The following is a 20,259-nucleotide window of genomic DNA, read 5'->3' as shown; positions in this document are numbered from 1 at the left end:
AGCTACCCTTTGTTTATATAGGTGCTACGGTCATGCAACACTTCAGAAGGTCTATCCTAACCCAGTCCTGCGGGGATTACATGTTCTCTGCAACACTACTGTGTCACGTCTTACACAGCGATCTGCTCTGTGCTGTTAAGGGGAAGAAACATAAGACAAGGGGAAGAAACATAAGATACATATACAAGCATTGGAACAATAAGGATGAGGTGCAGTCTGCTAGGGGAGCTCTTCTAAAAGAAAAATCACTGGAGTCCCCGCAGAGAATTGTGCTACTGGACTGAGAAACTAAATCATCTCTCTGCTCCTCCTTAGTCACAGACACTGAGAATCTTTGGGAACAGGGATCCAGCTGTTAAGAATGCCCCTGGTGACTTCATCTAGGCTGGGGGTCAACCACTGTCGTTGGATGCAGAGTCATCTGAAGTGTCTCGAGTGGGCCAGCCTTGGTCTAAAAGCCACATAGTCACTCTCCAGCACTTTTAAAGCCTACCATCTTGAGTCAACTGAAGGATCTTTGCACTCCATGGCCAATTAAATTTCCTCCTTTTCCCAATCATATCTTGCATTACAGTTTTCTAAGTTATATTGTCTGTTATTCACATTTACTACATTTCTGTCTTATCCAGCCTTCAGAAAACTGAGAGCTGGCAGTACTTGGGGAAAAGAGGAGTGAGGAAAGAAGGTACAAAATCGTATTTCTATTAAATGTACACATTTATGAGCCATACACTCAATAAAAGGAGCAAAATCTGCTGTATAACACAAGTACAGCCATAACAGCATTCCTAATGCTATCTGCTTTACCGAGCTACAATTTAGTTACTAAAGAATTGCACCCACCTCTTTTTTTCACATCAGTTTCAGTCCAGCAACATATGTATCACACAGCTCTGCTCCAGTGTGTTTTAATGCAAGAAATATCATCGACATGAACTCCGACACTGCTTTCTGGTTTGTGGTGTTCAGGTTTGTATTGTCTCTCTGCGTAAAAAGCTACATTTTAGACTACCCTTGCTTCAGTTCAGTTTGGTATTACCATTGGGTAACTATAATTAATCTTCTTGATCCTGCAGTGACTGCAGCTAGTTCACTCTGGCTCCATTCCCCATGTCCAGGTCCACAGGATTCCTTGAACCAAAACAGATCCTCCAGACCCATGGACCACAGCTTATCTCTTGAAGACAAAGAAATTAGAACAAGAGGACTACTAGACTGCTGTCACTGGGTTGCTCCTGTTTCTTTTCTAGAAATGATAGAAAAATTTCAGCTGTACGGGACCTTTAGAGGTCATTCTATCAAACATAAATATCATTCCTAATTCAGAACTCCATGCCTGTTAAGTCCAGATGACTCTAACCCTGAAACAAAGCATAACATTATTATTTATATCCCTTTAGTGCAAAATATTAACCAAGCCAGAATATCTACACCAGAAAAAAAATAACAACAATAGAACAGTACTGTGTGGAACTAAAAATAAGTAACACAATAATTTATGTAAATTATTAGACACAGTAGGTTGTTCTCCTTTGCCTTTGGAGCCAAACAGCTAATCCTCTCTTCCAGCTCTAATGTTTCTGTCCAGAAGGATTTAACTTATTTATATTACAGGCTTATTGAAAGCATTTCGAGTCCTCTTAGTTATTTCAGCTTAATATAAGTACATGATCAAAAGAAGTAAAAACCAAAAATAAAGGCAGTGGAATACCAAGATTTTCCAACAATACAGAATAATGGACATTAGAATTCTTTAGCCGGGGGAAAAAATTACATTTCCAGAAAATTAAGAAGTTCCTAAAGAAAACAACCTCCTGCTTTGTGGATTTAGAAGTAATGATTCACCCTTCAAACTAAAGGACACCCAATTTAACATAACAGGGATTTATTTTATAATAGCATCATTACATTTCCTACAGCATGAATATGCCACATACGGACTGCAAGATTTTTAAGGAGCTGCATGATGAGTTGGCAACTCACAAGCACCGACTGCTGAGCCAGCATAGGGTAATAGGAACACTCCGGGGTCCCATGTCAGGGCATAACCTGATCACCTACAAAGATTAGAAAGGAATGCTACCCATGTGTAGACCTGAGCAGCTGGCTCTGTATGTCACAGATTTTGATGCTTCTTTTTTAACCTCTTCCTTGAGCAGAAGTTTATCACCACTTCTAGATTAGGTACACAACAGAGCCAGTTTAGTATACCAAACCCTATTCTCTTAACTTCTTACTAGTATATGTTTTTCTGAAGTGCTTGAGGAAGAAAACAGTCCTATATACACTTAAATATGCAGCTGTATTCCAAGGTCATTTCCTGTACATGTTTTTCTACTAATTTATTTTCATCATCCACCAGACACTGTAAATGAGCATGTTATACAAAATAAAAATGCTTAGCTTTGCACTCAGGCAGATGAGCTTAGCATCATAAAGTTAGAGAAATACATAAAAAAATATAAAAGACTTTCTTGATTGTAGTTTGCTGTGTATATCTTTGTTATATAATTTAATTGGATTTTACTTACTAGATAGCATGATTTAAAGGCCACCCTCCAGTGCTGTAGATATCATTGATAAATTTTTAAAAGCTACTCACAACATAAACTAGATAATAAATCCTCCTTTGACCAAATCAGTTAATTCAGTAACAACATAAAGTAAACAGACTCCGACTTGCCGTAGCTTCCATGTTGGCACTGCCAAACCCCACTAAATATCCAATTTCTGGAAGTCATGGTTGTGAGCAGAAGGGCCAGTTTTGCAATCAGGCCAGGATGCTCAGATGTTTCACCGATCTTGGAAGGACAAATAGAAAATAGTTCACCTGCTACTTTCTTATTCCAATGCTTTAAGCCCAGCTCCTCCTTTGGCTGTATAGGCTAGAATGGGATGTGAATCATTCTCAGACCCACCTTGTGACATCTATTTATCTCTAGGCCAAAGCACATATATTACCGTCAATTTAAAACCTACAGAGATCTAACAGGAAGTTTATCAATAGTCTGTTTATAGGAAGACTTTAATACACACACATACACATATACACTTGCACACAAAACCACCATATACAAACTCGTGCCCTAATATTACATGAAACTACATTTGAACCTGAGCTATTATACACTTTAACAAACTAAAAAATGGTGTTTATACACTGCCTTTTGAATGATGTGATTAAGACAGTTTTGGACAGCTAGAGAAAGGAAGCAGAATAATGCTTACTGCTGTGCTCTGAACAATGTTGTGCTCTACTGACAGCAAAGTGAACGTGTCAGTGACGAGTTTTCCCTCCATTTCCTTCTTCCTCTATGGGGCATTGAAATCAAACCAGGAAGAGAACATTTGCAGAAATACACATACACAAGCCCCGTTTTGGACAGAATTAATATGTGAATCAGTTTTGGTAGAGGAAAATGAAGACACTCACAACTGGGGAAACACTACAATAGGAAGGAGCGGCAGAACGGACAAGGCACACTCCCCTAGTCCTCCCAGCAGATATATCGCTACTCCTGTAACATGACTGCAAGGTATTGGAAATGCAGCATGAATTATCAGTACCAACACAGTAGTTCTGCAAAGGCAAGCTCTACAATCGCTGAATGGACAAATAAAAGGTGGCTGATTTAGTTTAAGGGTAGGGTTTTCCATTGTTGGTTGTGGTTGGGGGGGGGGCGCCCCCCCCAGTGGTTTTTGACAATTAATCTGTATCAGCTAGGGATCATCCAGATAGGCTGACAAGTTAGGCTTATACGCTCAAACCCTGTTAGCCCACCACGGTCTGCTTATCTAGCAGAAGAGTAACTGTGTGCTGTAATAACAGAAAACTCTTGCTAAAATTGTGCCCTCTAATAGCAGAAAAAAAATCTTGTTGAAACTCAAGCTAGAGGGCTGGGGAAGATTGAAGCAGAAGCCTGGAGTGCTCTGGATTAAAGGAGAAAGTGAAGGTGGCAGCAGAGACTTGCTTTCTAATGCTGGGAACCATGAAGTACCTGATTACTGAAGGTGAGGTTTAAGGTGATGTTTGCTATGTCTTAAGAGGTCCCTCCTTCACTACAGGACCCTGGGATGATGCAGAGCTAGAAGAGGGCAGACCCATCTGAAAGAAGACACTTCAGGCATGCAGAAGAGTATTTTTGGTTTGACTTGACCTCTGCGCAGTTTCTCCCCATGGGTCAGGAAAATAGTCTTCCAGGTGGAGATGATGCAAGCATAATTTCCCTTCTCTCACAAATAAAACTTCAAAGACTTACCTGCCTTCACAGAGGCTGAGATCATGTGCTTTCCCTTATGGGATCCCTCAACCCATCCTGTCAGTGCATTACAGTCACACTGCTCTGTCCTTTTCTTTCATTCTTGGCAATTCAGGTGGAAATGGCAGCCTACTACAAAGAAGAGAAACAGCCCCAGCTAGGCTATACTCGGGTACTACAGGTAACTACGACAGGTAACCTACATAAATAGAGGTTCAAAACATGGACTTGGCTCTGCTTGTGAGGCTATCCACCACCTGTAAACTGCTCTAATCTGTGAGATGAAATTATGACAAAAACCAACACTGACTTCTGAAGGAGGCAGAAAAATACCCTTTTTACCTTTTTGTCACAGCAATACCCTCTAGCCTGGTCACTGACTGGCCTGACGGATCTATTTGGCTAACAGAACATTAACTGCCTATTCATCGTCTTGGATTAGCTAAGCACAGTGCCATCAATCTAACTTTCTAGTCAGCCTCACTGAACATAAGCATGTCAGATGCCAATTCTTTCAATGGCCTCCATGCTCCCCTTAATGTCCCAATATTTTACATTTTCCAACAACCATTTCTCCCCCCAAGATTCTGTTGGATACAGTATGTTTGCTCACATCACCCTCATCTTGGGTGCAGGTGAGTTTTACCTCTTTTCCTTGTTCTTATCACCAGTCCTCCCTCTGCAGAGTAAGTTCTTGGAGATAGGAACTACTCGCTACTGTGTATTCTTCTGGTATCTTCCACGTGATGCCCATGTCTCAAGTTACTCAAGTTGTATAAAAAATGCAATTAAGGATAATTAAAACCATTTAGTAATATAAATTTGAACCTTATATGGTTTTGAACATGTAATTTTTTTATTTGGATCATATTCACCCCCCTCACTACAGAAAATAATATTCCCTAATTCTGTTGACATTGCTTTTCCTGGCCTACTCTTTCACTGCATCCTCATCTTCCTCTGCTCCATCCCAAAGTCCAAATATCTTTCCCTCAATAAAATATATTGTTCCAATTGTACCAGCATGCACAGAATTTAGGGCTCCCAGGCTGTTTTTCTAAATTAACATTCAAGCTGTTTTATTACCCAGTCATGAGTAAAGCAAACAGGTTTTTGAAATAAGATATCTTCTTTTCAACATTAGACTTAACACTTGACTAGTTCAGTTAATGTGTTGTGATAGGTGTTGTAGGTTCATATTACCATCTTCCTGTACATCTGTATTTAAGTCTCACCGTGCAGTGCAATTGGATCTTCACAGCATCACCTTCCACCTATTGGCAACAGATAATGGCACAATTTGTAAAACAGCTTATTATAAAGAAGGCAATGGCCTGATAAAATCAGAGATATAAAGCATGACTCCATAAACTGAAGTACGTGGAGAGTTTTCTGCTGGCAAATGCTTGAGTTTTCATTAAAGAAACACACAAGAACTTTGAGGAAAAAATATAATAAGATTGTATGTTTTCACACCAAAGGAAAATTTAATGATAGTTTTATCATATGACTCTACAGGACAGTACACTCCAAAACAGCTAAAATAACTTGAAGGCTACAGACCTATGGCCAGAGACTTCACAGACGTAAACCAGGAAGGTTTCACCAGCTACATCTGGTATGCACCAGCACTAGGTGACGCAATCATAGAGCCATTACAGGAACTACACTTGCAAATTTACATGTAGGAAAAAGAGAATCAACAGCACAGGCCAGACTCCGTCACTGCCATTACTCCACTGAATTGCTGCTCACTGGTACTTCAGTAGCAGCTAAGAACAACAGGAACTATATAAACACACAAAAAGATGGGCTACCCTCGAAAGGAGCTCACACCATAAGACACCAGAGAGGAAGGAACACATATGTACTGTCAAAGAGTATAGGAAACACTACCATCCCCTTGATTACAGTGTACCAGTCCTCATTACAGGTTAATTGATTTGGGGGCAAAAGACTTTTAAGACGGGATGTACATTAGGAAATGACAGCATGGAAGAAAGTACTCCAGTGCTTATTATAAAATTTAACATATGGGCAAAGTCAGCATCCTAACTGACGAGAAGCAGGCTGTTTTAATCCTGACATGGAAAGGCAGATACCAGAAAAATGAAAGGCATATGCCAGCCTGTGGAGCTGGAACCCACTCATGCTCTGAATGCCAGTCTTTTTTCTTGACTGCACCATATACACAACTTGGCACCCTGTCTCCATTCCACACAAAGAAAGGAGAAGGAAGTTGAAGGCCCTTGAAAATGAGCTAGCTTCAGGCTGGTAGATTCAGCCTGAAATCTCTATTTGTTTATTTATTTATATATTTATTGAACTTGCCAAATGTTGGTCTTCCTGCATTTAGTCTTAACCCCGACCAGACTGACTAATATGATGAAAAGAGGAGCAGTGTTGAAGTTCACAGCCACAAGAATTACTAATAGTGAATGACAAACCTTCAATACAACTGATTTTATGTGTCTACAAAGCAGAAAACTGTTCATCAAGGATGACAGTGCACTTTCCCTGCAAAGCAAAATCTCTCCTCATAATCTAAAGGAAATGCAATCATGACCACCACACCTACAAGGTACCCAGCTTGCAAGGTGAATTATTACCACGTAATCCCCAGAGGAAGGCGTTTGCTTGTATCTGCCAGGTGGAACCGACAACTGGCAGCTTGACGCCCCACAAAAGCCTTCTGCAAATAGCCTCTTAACAAATACACACTGGGTATATGGCTTCCTGTTTCCATGCCATTCAAACCAAACATGTCTGGCTCCCATACCCCACCTTGGTTGTATTTTGGACTTATATATTGTTTCCTCCCAGTCGATATTGATATATTTTATCACAGCAAATATTAATTACACGCATTTTGTCAAATCATTGCTTCCAGTTGTTCAAAGCTTTTGACAGGGACAATGTCCTCTCTGGAAATATTATTATACCGAATAACATTTTTATGGGATTATTTTTTTTCACTCTTGCTTTTGCTGTGTCACATCAAGCAAAAGCAACCACATGTTTCTATGTCACAGAATTTATTATTATATCTATATTCCTGTCCATTTTACTGAGGAGGACAAGATTATCATACCGTAAGTATATATATTGTTGTGCTGAAATTTCAGTACAACCAAGTGTTTTCTTGAGTTAGGCTGCATCTAAAAAAGAGTTAGCTTGCCTACTGCTTTAAATAACTGCAGCAATTTCTCTTTCAGTTTGAAAAGTTTGGCAAGAAATTGGTTGTTACTTGTCAGTAAGTACAACCAGGTATAAATTCTATCAGTCCAGTATAATTTTTTTCCTAGAAGGTCCTGAAATAAATATAATGAAATACAAAGAGAATTAAACCAAACACACACACACACATACAACCACCACCAGCACCAAACACTTAAGGGTTATTTAAACAAATAGTTAAAAAAAATCATTATTTAAAGTGTTCTACTCCAATAAGGCAGATACCCGTGGGAAATTGAAGCAGGGGTACTGGAAGCATACTGGTGGTAGAAAATGCTTATTACAGGACATTTAAAAACCCCACAACTTTAAGAAGAAATATTTAAATAACATATTTCCGTTTTGTACATGCTAACATCAAATTAAAAAAAGTTCATTATCTAGCTCAAAGGAGGAATAAAAATATAGTGAGTTTTAGGCCAACTGCACTCAGATCTGCCCATGTCCTATTATCAAGCTCCAAAGATTAATGGATGCAGCAGGAGGAATATTTCAACTCTGAAATTCATTTGCATAATGAATATAGGGTTATGAGTGTGCCAAGATCGTATGTTTATATCACAATTTTCCAACTACCACCAAAAAATTAAATAGGCTTAGAGAGAAATAAAAAAATAAAAGTTTACTTAATGAAAATATCAACCTTAAGTTATATTTTTTCCACCTTCTAAAATGAAGGAGTCGGTGAGGGTCCTGGAAAGGCTAGCACTATCTGTTATACCCAAGAATTTGTCTCCATACTAAGAGGCCTCATCTTTCTTTTCTTGTGTTTACCCTCGCCCTGGGCAGAAATAGATTCCAGAAGCTGGGAAGATCCCTCTCAAGGTGTATGAGTTTGTGTTGCAGGACGTGCCACCAAAACGACTTGCAAAGACATGGGCACGAGTGAGATCTGGCATCTGATCAGTTCTGGTTTACCGAAGTGTGTAATTCTGAAGGGAATACTACTCATCCTATCTGCTGCCTTGATCCCATAGTACTGCCAGGCTGCAACTGGCTGCAAGGGATCCGTGAACAAGTGCTCTGTGCTGAAAAGACCTCACACAGGGAAAGCTCTACATGTTATAGTTTTTTAACAATAGTAGCTGTTGTTTACCTATTTCCTGCAGGTGCTTTCTATGTTTCAATTATTTTGAATACAGTTCAGTCAAGCTTATCTGCTTTATTTCTGGAATAATGAAGTATGTAAAAGCTTCGGGAGGCTGCAGTACATTTTGTGTGTTAAATAAACTTGAGCAGTATTTATTTATAACTGAAGATACAAAGTTCATTAGAGGATGTGGTTCTTTAATTTGCCAGCGGGTTGACTAATCAGCAAGTATGTGCTGGCCGGCCATGCCAGAACATGCCAGCCCTAAAGCTCAGCACAAACCAGACAGTACACCTTATCTGAACGTCCCACGGGAATCGTCACAACACTCAGCAGGAGATGGGAGGCCCTTGAAGCAGGGATGGGAGACGGGTTTAGGAGAAAAAGGAAAAAAAAAAAATCCAGGAAATAAGGCATCCTGTATTCTACTGCTTCTTAGGCAATTTGTTTTGTTTTCCAATGTGCCAAATTCACAAGATTATTACATTGGAAAATTTCAAGGTAAAGCAAAACTAGTTCAGATGTGGCATTTGGGGTAGGCAGTTACAGATGATGGCTGATGAGAATTTGATAAGAACACGCCAGGTCGATTCTGGAAAGCTGCTAAGTCACTCCCAGTACAGCACAGTCCAGCAGGACTGCCTATTTATTAAGCGCACTGCTATTTCTGCTCATATCTGCACATCCTCCGAGTTTAAGAACATCCTAATTTGTGATGAACACACAAAACACCACCACACCTCTAGAACTTCTGAACAGCCTTTATTTTATTTTATTTTATTTTATTTTATTTTATTTTATTTTATTTTATTTTATTTTATTTTATTTTATTTTATTTTATTTTATTTTATTTTATTTTATTTTATTTTTATTTCAGATGGCCTTTTCAATACCAGCAGTTTAGCTACAGTCTGTACAGCAGTTTCACTAAATGTGATTGTAGGCTAGGAACAATTTTGATTCTTTGATGCCCTCATTGCTAAAAATGTTAAGCCTCTGGAAAAGAGCAGGCAGTACAGTGGCAGTAAGGTACCTTCTCCTGCTTGTTTTTCCTACTGGATTCAGTAATAGGTATGATAATGAGTGCTGGTAATGGCCAACTAAGCCTCATTCTCCTGCTGCCATTCTACTGAGGATTTTATTTCTATAAATAATGCTTGAAATAATATCAGTGCTGACTTGCCCTAGTCTTTATCTGCAGCCAACCTGTGGTTTGCACTAACTTAGATTCATCAGTTGCTCCCAATCCATCTGAAAAGTACTATTTCTATTTTAAAGATCTTTCATGGCTGATACTAATTGTTCTTGTGAGAACACATATCTAGGGTTACAGTTACAGGCACTTTTTACCCTATTTTTCCGGGCCTCTCATGCTATAGGAGACAAATCCACACATTCCTGTGCTGGTACATAGTGACACAACAAAAAGCCTCACTTAAATTTCAGAAAATCTTCAGTTTACTCCCAATCTAATTGACAGATGCAAAATCTGAGAAGTTTGCTCCATTCTCAGCTGCAGTTATACTCACAAGGACCAATGTAGATGAATCAGACCCAGCAAAATCTGTAGGAACACCCTCAGAAGCCAACCAATACTGTAATAAATTCCAGACTATCCTACTACTGTCCCAAAGGCCATATTCTGTTTGTGTTACTCAGTCAATGTAAATCTGCTAAGGGCAGGCTTTTGACCTAGAGTTTAGGAAGGTCTACATTTTACCTCACCAATTTTAAAACAAACTTCACTTCAACTTTAGATCTGCCCGAACTAGACACACTTCACCTGGCTCAACTTGTTATATTCTGGATAATTATACCTTTCTGAATTGCTCTCCAACAAATAGCCACTTTCCATTAGTCACTGCCACTGACGATTTGGAAAATGTTCTAAGGTTATATAAGAATGTACAAACCTATGAAGATGTGTCTACCACCATAAGAAAAAATAAATTAAAAAAGAAAGAAAGAAAGGAAAAAAAAAAAAGCGAGAGAATTCCTCCTTAAGAATAGTCAACTCAAATACACCCTTCTTTACTGCAGGTTTAATTGGCTATAAGCAGAACACCATGACAATCAGTGCAGCTGTTTGGGTTTGGGTAACTGAGACTCTCTATCTTCTCTATCTTCGCCCTCTTTCCAAAACATCTGTCTCAGTTTTTCTGTAAGTGGTTAGTGAATTCTAGTAGACAAATGCAGAGAGCTGGATGTTGATTCTCTGTACTGCCTGTAGCTCCATGAGAAACCAGAAAGGTGATCAGCAGTTCAAGTCTCAACCTGATAATGCAGAAAACAAACAGCAAAAGCTGTGCATCACCCTCTTTGCCCTAAGTTCATCCAAGATGCATTTTTGAATGCAAAGTCTACTGGTGGAAACATCTTGTCCAATTTGCTAGCAAGGTGCTTAGTTCACTTACTGGCCTGGAAAAAAAAAAAAAAAAAAAATCATCTGGCCAAATCAGAAAGCTTAAAATTCTAAATGACAATGCCTTCTATTGAAAGTCTTAGGCTATATAGGGGAGTTTTTAATGTATTAATTTTTAAAACCTTCTGAGAATTCCCGGTCTAGAGAATTCCTCAGCTGTTTATATTGCAATGCATTGTCATGCGTGCACTTTTCCCTTAACGATCGATTGAAATTTATTTGTGAGAAATGCATGTAATCCAGTGAACAGCTGTAATTCTGCTGCATGATCAACATCTGAATAATGTAGCTTAGGAGCACCAACATAGTAAGATATCTAAGCTTTCAACTATTCTTTTTTACACTTTTTTCATCAAAGACACATAATGGCATAGTAGAAGTATAACAGATGACTTTATGATACATTTGGGGATTTTGGTAAGAATTTGATAGAAGTGAATGGAAATAAATCTGTCAATAGAACACAACTTAAAATCAGAAAACCATAGCTATGAATTTGTCACAGGTGATGGTGAATTTAAAATACTTGTGTATAAGAAGTAAAAAATATAGGGCTAAATTCTTGGTTGCTTTAAGCAGGTGTTACTAATTTTGCTTATATTAATAATGCCTTTCTTATTCAGCATCTCTTCTCCCTGCTACAGACAGATTGTATATTTATGTTTTTAGAAATTAGGAAACTAGAAACAGAATCCTCTTCTTGTGCAATCATTTGATTGCTGCTTCTACTTGTCACCTTGGATGTATTTCTTTCTGTCAAACAGCAAAGTCACTGTGCTGTTGAATGAATCAGGCCAGCCAAATAGCAGAGACTGCATTAATGCAGAAGTATTTATATTAAAAAGTACGGTAAAAACAATACTGTGATTTATGTTATGCAGTGTAATTTAAATTTAGTTTATCTGAAGTCTCATCTAGCAGTCCATTAGGACATTTTGGAGCAGGGGCAAATGTGATTATTGCCAACAGGGTTGTTATTTATTTATTTATTTAATTTTGTGTTTAAAAGGAGCCTGATCCAAGTGGAAAGACTCCAACTGACTGCAGTGGGTTCTGTCTCATACCTCTTGCCTTTATTTAGGAACTTCTGGTTTAATTCCCTCTGTATTTTCTTTTCTGGTTTCTTTAGCAACTTGTTTTACCTTTGCCTTACAAACTTGCTCCTTCCTCATTGTTGTATTCTTTCTGTGTCATGTTTCTTTTCCCCTACAAATACAATGGTATTTATCTTCTTGGGCATTACTACATTGTTATAATGTACCAAATATTTAGCTTTAAAAGAAATGAGCAGGTTGAAAACAGAGACAAGCCATACCCACACGCATCCACATACACACATTCAGTTTGCTTCTCTCTCCAGTATCTTTTCTAAAATGACATCTAAAATTTTGCTTTAATTTTCATTAAATTTCAGTTCAGAAGGGATTGTCCTAGGTTTTAACTATGCAAACAGGCAGGAAAACGAGAGAAATTTTCTCCAGTCTCTAGACAATATCCCCTCACCTAACTTTCTTCTTCAGATGTCTAGTTATCAGCGGGCTGGAAGGAAAAAAATCTTCCTGATGCTTTAGGAAATCAACAGAGACCTTTGAACTACAAGATGGTGCAGAAGGCTAGTGATCAGCACAAAGGTACAATATTGGTTTAGGCATTTGCACTTGCCTGCGTGTGTTTTAATTCTGCAAAAGAGTCGACTTGGACAGAAGAGCACAGGCACCGAATACACCAAATATTAAATGCTGGCAGCTGTGTACCAATGAAAACAGAAGCAGGAATTTTACAGTTCATTTACAGTCAAAAATTTATTCCACAGTAAATCATTAACAATATCCTCCTAAGTGTCACTGTTCACCTGGTTGCTTAAATGCTCTGAATCTCTCTTCCCTTATCAAACTGCCACAAACTGCTGTAGCACAGCTTCAGGAAGCTGTATCCCACATCAACCACAAGAAGCCGGTTCTTCTTTCTTGATAGTAACTACTACATGCGAGTATATAGTCTCACAGGCAATTATTTCCTGTTAATTATATCTTTCTCAGTGAACGCAGCTACAAATCATCAGTTTCTGATTGCTCTCCTTCGAATGATTTATTTCTCACATTGTACCTTCCCATCTGTTGAAATGTTAATAATTCACCCTGTTAGCATTTCTGTGACAAATTGCATGTGTTTGTGAGTTATGTCTGCTCCTCCCTAGCAGCTTATGAACTACTTTGCCAGCTTCAGCCTCACTAGACAAAATGAGTACATGTCAGAAACATTAAGTCCTTAGACTGCGTGAAAAATAAGATTGGTAGACTATTAGTGGTAGACTAATGTAAGAAAGTGAAGGGTAGTCTTCATTAGTTCTGGTGTTCACAGGTTTAGTTTCTTTAACATGTACTGGCTGAAATACCCGCACTGACACCCTGGTACTGGGCTATGCGTTTTAAGTTCAGATCTCAGGAAAAATTACTGATTAATGCTCTTCAGCAAATTATTATTTCTGGTTAGGTCCATCGCATTACTCGGTTCAAAAAGCAGCGCCAACCTTTGCTCTAGGCCAGCCTCCTCCCTCCACACTCATTTGCAAAGGCTCTAATTTCCCAAACCGCTTATTTTAACCCGAAGCACCACATTTACAGCCAGGACTCAAAGGCAGGTGTTGCTTTTGTTTCAGGTGTAATTTATTGTCATGCCAAACCGCTGTTTGAGTGAGTTTCAATCCAAAACAATGAGAAATGAGAACTTCTGTGAAAAAAAAAAAAAAAAAAAAAGGCTCCTTTTGCCCCAGATTATTTGAAACATCTTAAAGACTTGGAAGCTTGCTTGAGAAGCCAGCTGGGGACATAACGTAGGCCGAACCGTGAGGCGCTACCTGAGAGACTCGATGAGCTTTATGCCACAACTCGGGCATTTAACCGACAGCGGGGTCCGCTACCGAGGCCCAAACAAAGCACAAGGCTGCACCACCTTTGTCCCTCACTCCCATCCCAGAGAGGCCACTCAGAAAGCCATCCCCAGGACCCACACCAGCAGCTTTGGGGCTGGAAAGGGCAGCACGGAACCCGTCTCAGCTCCGGGGCCGCCGCCGCCGCCGCCATGCCCCGGCCCCTCAGCGGCCCCCACCCCCTCCCCTCGCGAAGCCTCGCGAGAGGCGCCCGCCCGCTTCCATGTTGCCACGTTCAAAGCCGCCGGCAGCGGGGAGCGCGGCGGACACGCGCGCACCCCGCACTCAGCCGCCCCTCCCCTCTCCTTCCCCTCCCAGCCAATGGGCGCGGGGCGTTGCCGCGCCTCCTTCCTCTGCGCGCTTCCCCATTGGCTGCCTGCCGGAGGGGGGGCGGGGCTAGGCGCCGTGCCGCGGGGGGCCGCGGGGCGCTGCCTCAGGCAGGGAGGAGGGGGCGGTGGCACCGGGCTCCTCCTGCCGCTGCTCCGCGCCGCCTGACTGCCCGCCATGGCCTCCCGCAGAAGCTCTAGGGGCGCCGGCGGCACCCCTAGCCCCGGCCCCAGGAGAGGTGAGTGGGGTGGAGATGGGGATCCGGGGCTCGTGGGGGCTGCGCGGTAATATGCACCGCGTGTCGGTGGTTTGCGCAGGGCAGAGCATCCCCGGCGGCGGGTGTCGGGGCGCTGCCGGGGTCCCTGTGCGGCCGCACGCGGGGCTGCGAGCGAAGGACGTGTCCCCGTGGGAGGCTCCGGGCCGTGCTCGCCGGGGCCGGCTTGGTTCAGCAGAGCCCCGGGGGTGAAACGTGGTGGTGGTGGCGCTCAGGTGATGCCCGCAGCAGTGCCGTGCGCGGCGGTGGTAGTGGAGGGCGGGCCAGCTGGGGTTCGCTTACCCGTCGCATAAAGTGAGGGGAAAAGGTCACAGACACGCGGTATTTAAGCGAAAAGGAGGTGGTATGGCAGGGTTCGCGGGAGGGGGTGGATGTGGTTTTAACCCTTCTTCGGTTTGTGGTATAGGTGGTAGACCATTACGCTTTTCTGGACTGGGCTTACTCGTTGGTCATCACCCGCTCGTAAGCAAGCTAAAACCAGCCGGTAACGCGTTAAGCACACGTGTCGTGTATGGTTTTATAACGCTACCAAGATTCAAGCAGCTCTGTCACTGTTTTAAATTATCGCTTTCAAGGTTGGTCAATGTCTTTAAAATGGCTTTATCAGGAAACCAAATCTCGTAAGTGTAAAAGCGTTCTGTGGGTTTTTCTTTTCAGCCTGCCTGAGTAAAATCACATTTATTTGTATTAAAGGCTATTTGGTGTGTGCAATTGCACGGAGAACCCCAGATTTACTGTTACCTACGAGGGGGTGAAGAACTATGAGTAACGTGTTAGGCTCTCTCCTGAGATGTAGCCTCTTTAGTTCAGACACGTGGTTTGCTAGTTCAACGCCTAGTAAAATCCCTTAGGACAAGTGTAGAAATTATGGCTCGGAGCTGGTGCTGTTTTCGTAGCTCTTGCTGCAGCAAGAAGTTCTGGATGATGGCTCCTGTGTGAATAAAGGAAGAGCTGGAGGAGTGGGATCTTCACAGCAGCCCGTCAGCATCCCACAGCTGGGGGATGTGGAAGTGAGAGGAGGAAATAATTTTGAGGTGGTTGGTAACTGAGACTGTGAGGCATGGAAACCTCAACTTCGAGGCAGTTCCTGATGGTCCTGTAGTATATTCACTTTTGCAGCAGTTCATGGGAGAGGTCTTGGCCTTTTGCCAAAGCATTGCTCATAGTTCTGAAACCACAAAGTTCATGGTGCATCTCACGGTCGGTGCGCTGAAGACAGTGCCTGAATCTGAACACAGTAACCTGCTTTTAGGTTTCCCCACTGAGAAATATTGACAGCAATCTTACAGATAACATTTGAAATAGTACTAGCTGTAGTGTTTCCGTAACTGTTTTCAGTTTCACTGAAATACCAGAAGTACGACTGAATATTCTGAAGAAATAGAACTCTACATCTTGCCTTCATAAATCATATACTGAAAACCATACAACTCTGTATCAGTCCTAACAACAACAGATCTACTTGCTTTTGAGCTTTGTACTTCTGTTTCTGTGGAATTGTCTTCAATAAAAGATTTACAGAGTTGTGGGTATCAATGATTTTATTTGGAGGACAGAAGCTAAAACAAGTGAAAATCTGACAGTTCTGGGATACTTAGGAAAACATGTGTTTGGTATTATCTCTTCTGGAAAGCTTGGTTTCCTCTCACTAAATTAACCGAATTCACTGTGGCCTCTCAAAAGAAATAAAATCAGTTTTAAACAGCTAAGTGAAGTAGTAGATGCTGAAATACTGCTTAAAGCTACGTTAGCTGAGGAACAGTTTTGATACAGGAACAAATGTGTATCACCTGGTCATGAATTAACTGCCTCAGATTTCATGAGGCAGGAAACTTGGAAATGTCTGGGGCATTAGCACGTGGTTATGGAGAGGCCTTCCAATAAGACTGAGGATCAGCAACGTAACTACTTCTAAAATGCAGACGGATGGAAAAAGTCTTCATGACTTCACAGTCTTCATGACTAAAAGCCACGTTTATCTGTGGAAGAGTACTGATGATAAGGCATCTAATTTCATGTGGCAATGTCAGTGTCTTTTATAGTATGCAAGCAAGTACTTAAATATAATTCTCACTGATGATAGAGTTGTGCATGCTTGCTGTCTGTTTTCTTTCTAGTTCTAGCTGTGTTTGAATGGAGGGAGGTTTGTTTGACATTAAAACTGAAAATGCAGCTTCTGATGTGTCACTTCTGCAATGCTGGTTTATATAATGGTGTAATAAGAATTTTATGTTCTTTACCTGTTTAGACGGTTTGTGAGATATGTTTACGTGCAATAGATCTGCTCAGTGCTTGAACAGAAACATGACCCATATATATGCACACGTTCTTTTTTTTAATTCCTTGACTTTCTTTTCAGATACCATCCAGATGTTTCCTAACCTTAGTTACTTTACTACTGCTTTTATCAAGCTTTTCTAGTGGCTGCTTAGAGCTGTCTCCGGAAGAAGGTGGGAAAATATTCCCTCTGGCAGTTGTGATAAAAACTGAAAGCATCCCTCTAGCTCATGCCATTTCAGTTCTGGCATCTGGCAGCCAAAATATAAGAAGTCTATGTTCTCTTTAAAAGTTATTTAAGAAATTTAGTGTGAGAGCTGCAGGAGACCTTAAATGGGAGAGTGGTTCTCCAGTAAGCTAGGCATTGTACAGAAACCACATTTCCGACCCAAGGCATTATCTCTGTCTGCAGACAACTGTATTTTTTTTTATACATGTTGCAAAACAGATTCCTACTTCTGCTAGTTCTGAGGCTGTTACACAGCTTTAAGTCAAAGAATTCCACTGTTACTTCAATTCAGTTGAAGTAACAAGTTCTTTTTTCTACAGTTCTTTTACTCTCCATAACAGTGATTGAGATGACCTTCTGACATTGAGATGACCTTCTGACATTGAGATGACCTTCTGACATTGAGATGACCTTCTGACATAGCCTACTTTCCTTTGCAAGATCCCTGTTTGATTTTACTTTCTCTGGGTTTAACCGTGTAGTTTTCTAATATCTCCAAATGCATTTAAATCCTTTCACTCATCTTTTGGACTTCCTTAGATTCAAAAGTTCATTAATGTAGTCCTTTCATTATTTTCTGTCTTTTCAGCTTTCTGTAAATTGACTTTTTTTTTGTATGCATTCAAGTTGACCTGATATTGTTATCCAAGTGCAATTTTATGCTGATATTCTTTTTTTTTTTTTAGTTAACAGTATCACTATTGTAAAGGTAGCCGTGCATGTTCATTTGCATGAACTTTCACATTTTATTCCATCTCTACTGTAAAGACTGCTTTATAGTATACTCTCTGTATACCTTTCCTTAGCTTATGAATTTATGTAAAGAGTGGAGGAAGTTCAGGTCACATTTGCTTTTTTTCCTGATTTTCTGGTTGAATTCTTTCAATGACTGTTTCAATCATTGAACTTCACATCATTTCTTCTGGTGCTTTGCATGGGTTTGGCAATGCAACGCTGTCATCTTTGAGGTCCATCTCTATGAAACTTTCAATAAGCTATTAGCTCTTGAAAGGTATGGTGGCTGACTACCAAAGTCACTCTGTGTTGAAAAACAATCTGAGCACAGTCAATTTGCTTTTATGACTCATTTGCCCATATTACTTGTTTTTAGAATTTCTTGCCTTTGCTTTCGCTAAAGAAAGTATTACTCCAGGTTTTAAAATTGATACCTCAGTATACCAGGACTGACGTGAAAACAAACACAGCCTGATACTTTCCCTGCACCAGTGCTTTTTCTTCTTGAGAATTTTCCTGAGCACTGGAGATACCTCACTCCCTTCCTGTGGTGCTGCCATGTGGTAAAGGCATCAAGGAAAGTCCTTCTGGCCCTTTTGATCCAGTGTAGATGGAAATCTCAGTCTTGCTCTGTTACCTAATAAATCTTAGCTGTAAATCAGTGTGGGCCAAGAGATATTATTCACTGTTTTGCAAATATGGAGGAGCTTTGTGGTTTATGTCTGTAAGGATGTCTGTGTTTGTATTTCTTTCACTTTCTCAGTATTCACTTAAGAGTTTAAATAAGAGAGGTAATCTTGTCAATAGCCTTTTTGGGGACGGAGCTTCTTTAAAATGCTAGGTAGAGAATTAAAGCATCACCAATAATCTCAGGGAGATGGGAAGTTGGAGTGTATTTTCTCAGTTTTCAGCAGTCACTGAGAATGCATCTGCAAACTCCCCATCAGAGCCAGTAATGAGACGAGGATGACACGCCAGGGATGTAGATCATACTAGGGGATCAAGGAGGTACATCTTACCGTTCACACTCAGCTTAATCTAGACCAAAGTTGTTTTGCAGTCTTCCTCACTTCTGTTTTTCGAACGTGGCTCCTTACGCCTGGTTGCAGAGCTGTGCTAGGGCAGCCACAACAGGGAACTGCTCAAGCTGAAAGCTGAGCTCTTTTTTCCCTGGAGGGGCTCAATGCCCAGCTCTACGGGAGGGAGTTTGGGTGGAAGGGAAGAGGTGATGGTGACTGGGTGTCCACCAGGAGAGGGTGAAGTCGAATTTGCAGTTTCATGTTTGTCATTGTGGAGCCACTCTGCTAACTCGGAAGGTGGACAGTTGGGTTGGGTATGCTGAAGTGGTGGCTGGATGTTTAAGGGCTGTGGTGAAGACAATTAGATTTACTGGCAGTAAAAAGCATGTGTGTTAAGATCATCTCTAATTACAAAGTGCATTAAGAGATGAGATTTCAATATTGCTGTTTCTTGAAACAGGACACACCTTTGTGATTACCAGTCTGGGGATTCCTTTTCAGCTGGACCTTTCTGAATCACTTCAAAACCTGTAAAAAAGTGTTCCCGTGCTAATTCTTGTATTGAATTCTTTATTGTAGAGGACTTGTGCAGTGAAGTTCTGATTTACCCTGAGTGGTTTTTCCCTGCTGAAGATCACAACCTGGTAATCTGTGTGATAGCTTGCAGCCATCTTTTTCCTAACTGCATCCTACAGACTAGCTCTTTGCATGGAAAAGTTTTGAGATATGCTTTGAAGTGCAAATCATAACTCAGTTATGTCTTTAAACACTCTGGAAATGAAGTATGCAGGTGTGTGTGTGTGTATATATATACACACACACACTGAGTTTAAACACAGTGGTGTGTGTGGTTCAGCTTTGTTAGAACTTTTTAAAAAAATGAAAGAAGTTTTGCTACCTCCTTCATATGTGATTGCACTATTACTATGCATGTACTTACCCAGTGTAACAAATGCTACCAAACTGTTTGAAGACTTCCAGTATAAAATATTTAAAAGCAAGGGTTTTAATAACTATTGAGTAGGTTTTTTTCTTTGTAATTTTATTTCCTGAGGTCCTGGTTAATTGATAATAAACGCTTACTAATGTAATATTTCTCACTTTATTCCTTTGCTTTTTACAGTAGCGTGTGTGGTTTTGTTTTGTTTGTTTATTTTTTGGTATTATTAAAGAAAGTTCAGACAGCCAGTTTTTGTTGTTGTTTTGTTTTGTTTCCTCCATGAGCAGAAAACAGTGCATAGCAGAGTTACAGGTACTTGCTTGGCAGCTAGACGTTTATGTGGTTATATTTGAAACTCCTTTAAACCATGAGGAAAAATTGAAAGGACTGATCTAATTTCTGCTTCTTTCAGAAATCTTTTCTCATCTGATTTCTTTCCTTTGTGGCTTAATTGGGACTAGCTACTAAAACAAGTTGATACGACCCACATTACAGAACAGGAAAATAGAACGAGGGGAAAA

The 20,259-nt window shown here is 40.5% G+C and overlaps 1 protein-coding gene and 1 long non-coding RNA gene across 6 annotated transcripts in view; one reads left to right on the top strand and one right to left on the bottom strand.

Annotated features, from left to right (window-relative positions):
* Nucleotides 1-1,983: 1,983 nt before the first annotated feature.
* On the bottom strand, nucleotides 1,984-5,013 carry LOC118161780. The gene is made up of 2 exons (XR_004748167.1): nucleotides 4,906-5,013; nucleotides 1,984-2,057 (listed from the first exon to the last, which is right to left on the bottom strand). It is a non-coding gene; the product is annotated as an uncharacterized LOC118161780 (long non-coding RNA).
* Nucleotides 5,014-14,253: 9,240 nt separating this feature from the next.
* ASPH (aspartate beta-hydroxylase) overlaps nucleotides 14,254-20,259 on the top strand; it is a 113,878-nt gene continuing 107,872 nt past the window's right edge. The window contains exon 1 of one of the 5 annotated variants that reach the window (XM_035319190.1): nucleotides 14,254-14,502. In XM_035319190.1, coding sequence (XP_035175081.1) covers nucleotides 14,442-14,502 — 61 coding nt within the window. In that variant the 5' untranslated portion in view covers nucleotides 14,254-14,441. The remainder of the gene's footprint in view (nucleotides 14,503-20,259) is intronic. The other 4 variants (XM_035319188.1, XM_035319187.1, XM_035319191.1 and 1 more) reach the window with 4 other exon arrangements.

Source organism: Oxyura jamaicensis, chromosome 2 (assembly GCF_011077185.1).
Source record: "Oxyura jamaicensis isolate SHBP4307 breed ruddy duck chromosome 2, BPBGC_Ojam_1.0, whole genome shotgun sequence".
Lineage (NCBI taxonomy): Eukaryota > Metazoa > Chordata > Aves > Anseriformes > Anatidae > Oxyura > Oxyura jamaicensis.
This window is presented reverse-complemented; position numbering and strand designations above follow the sequence as displayed.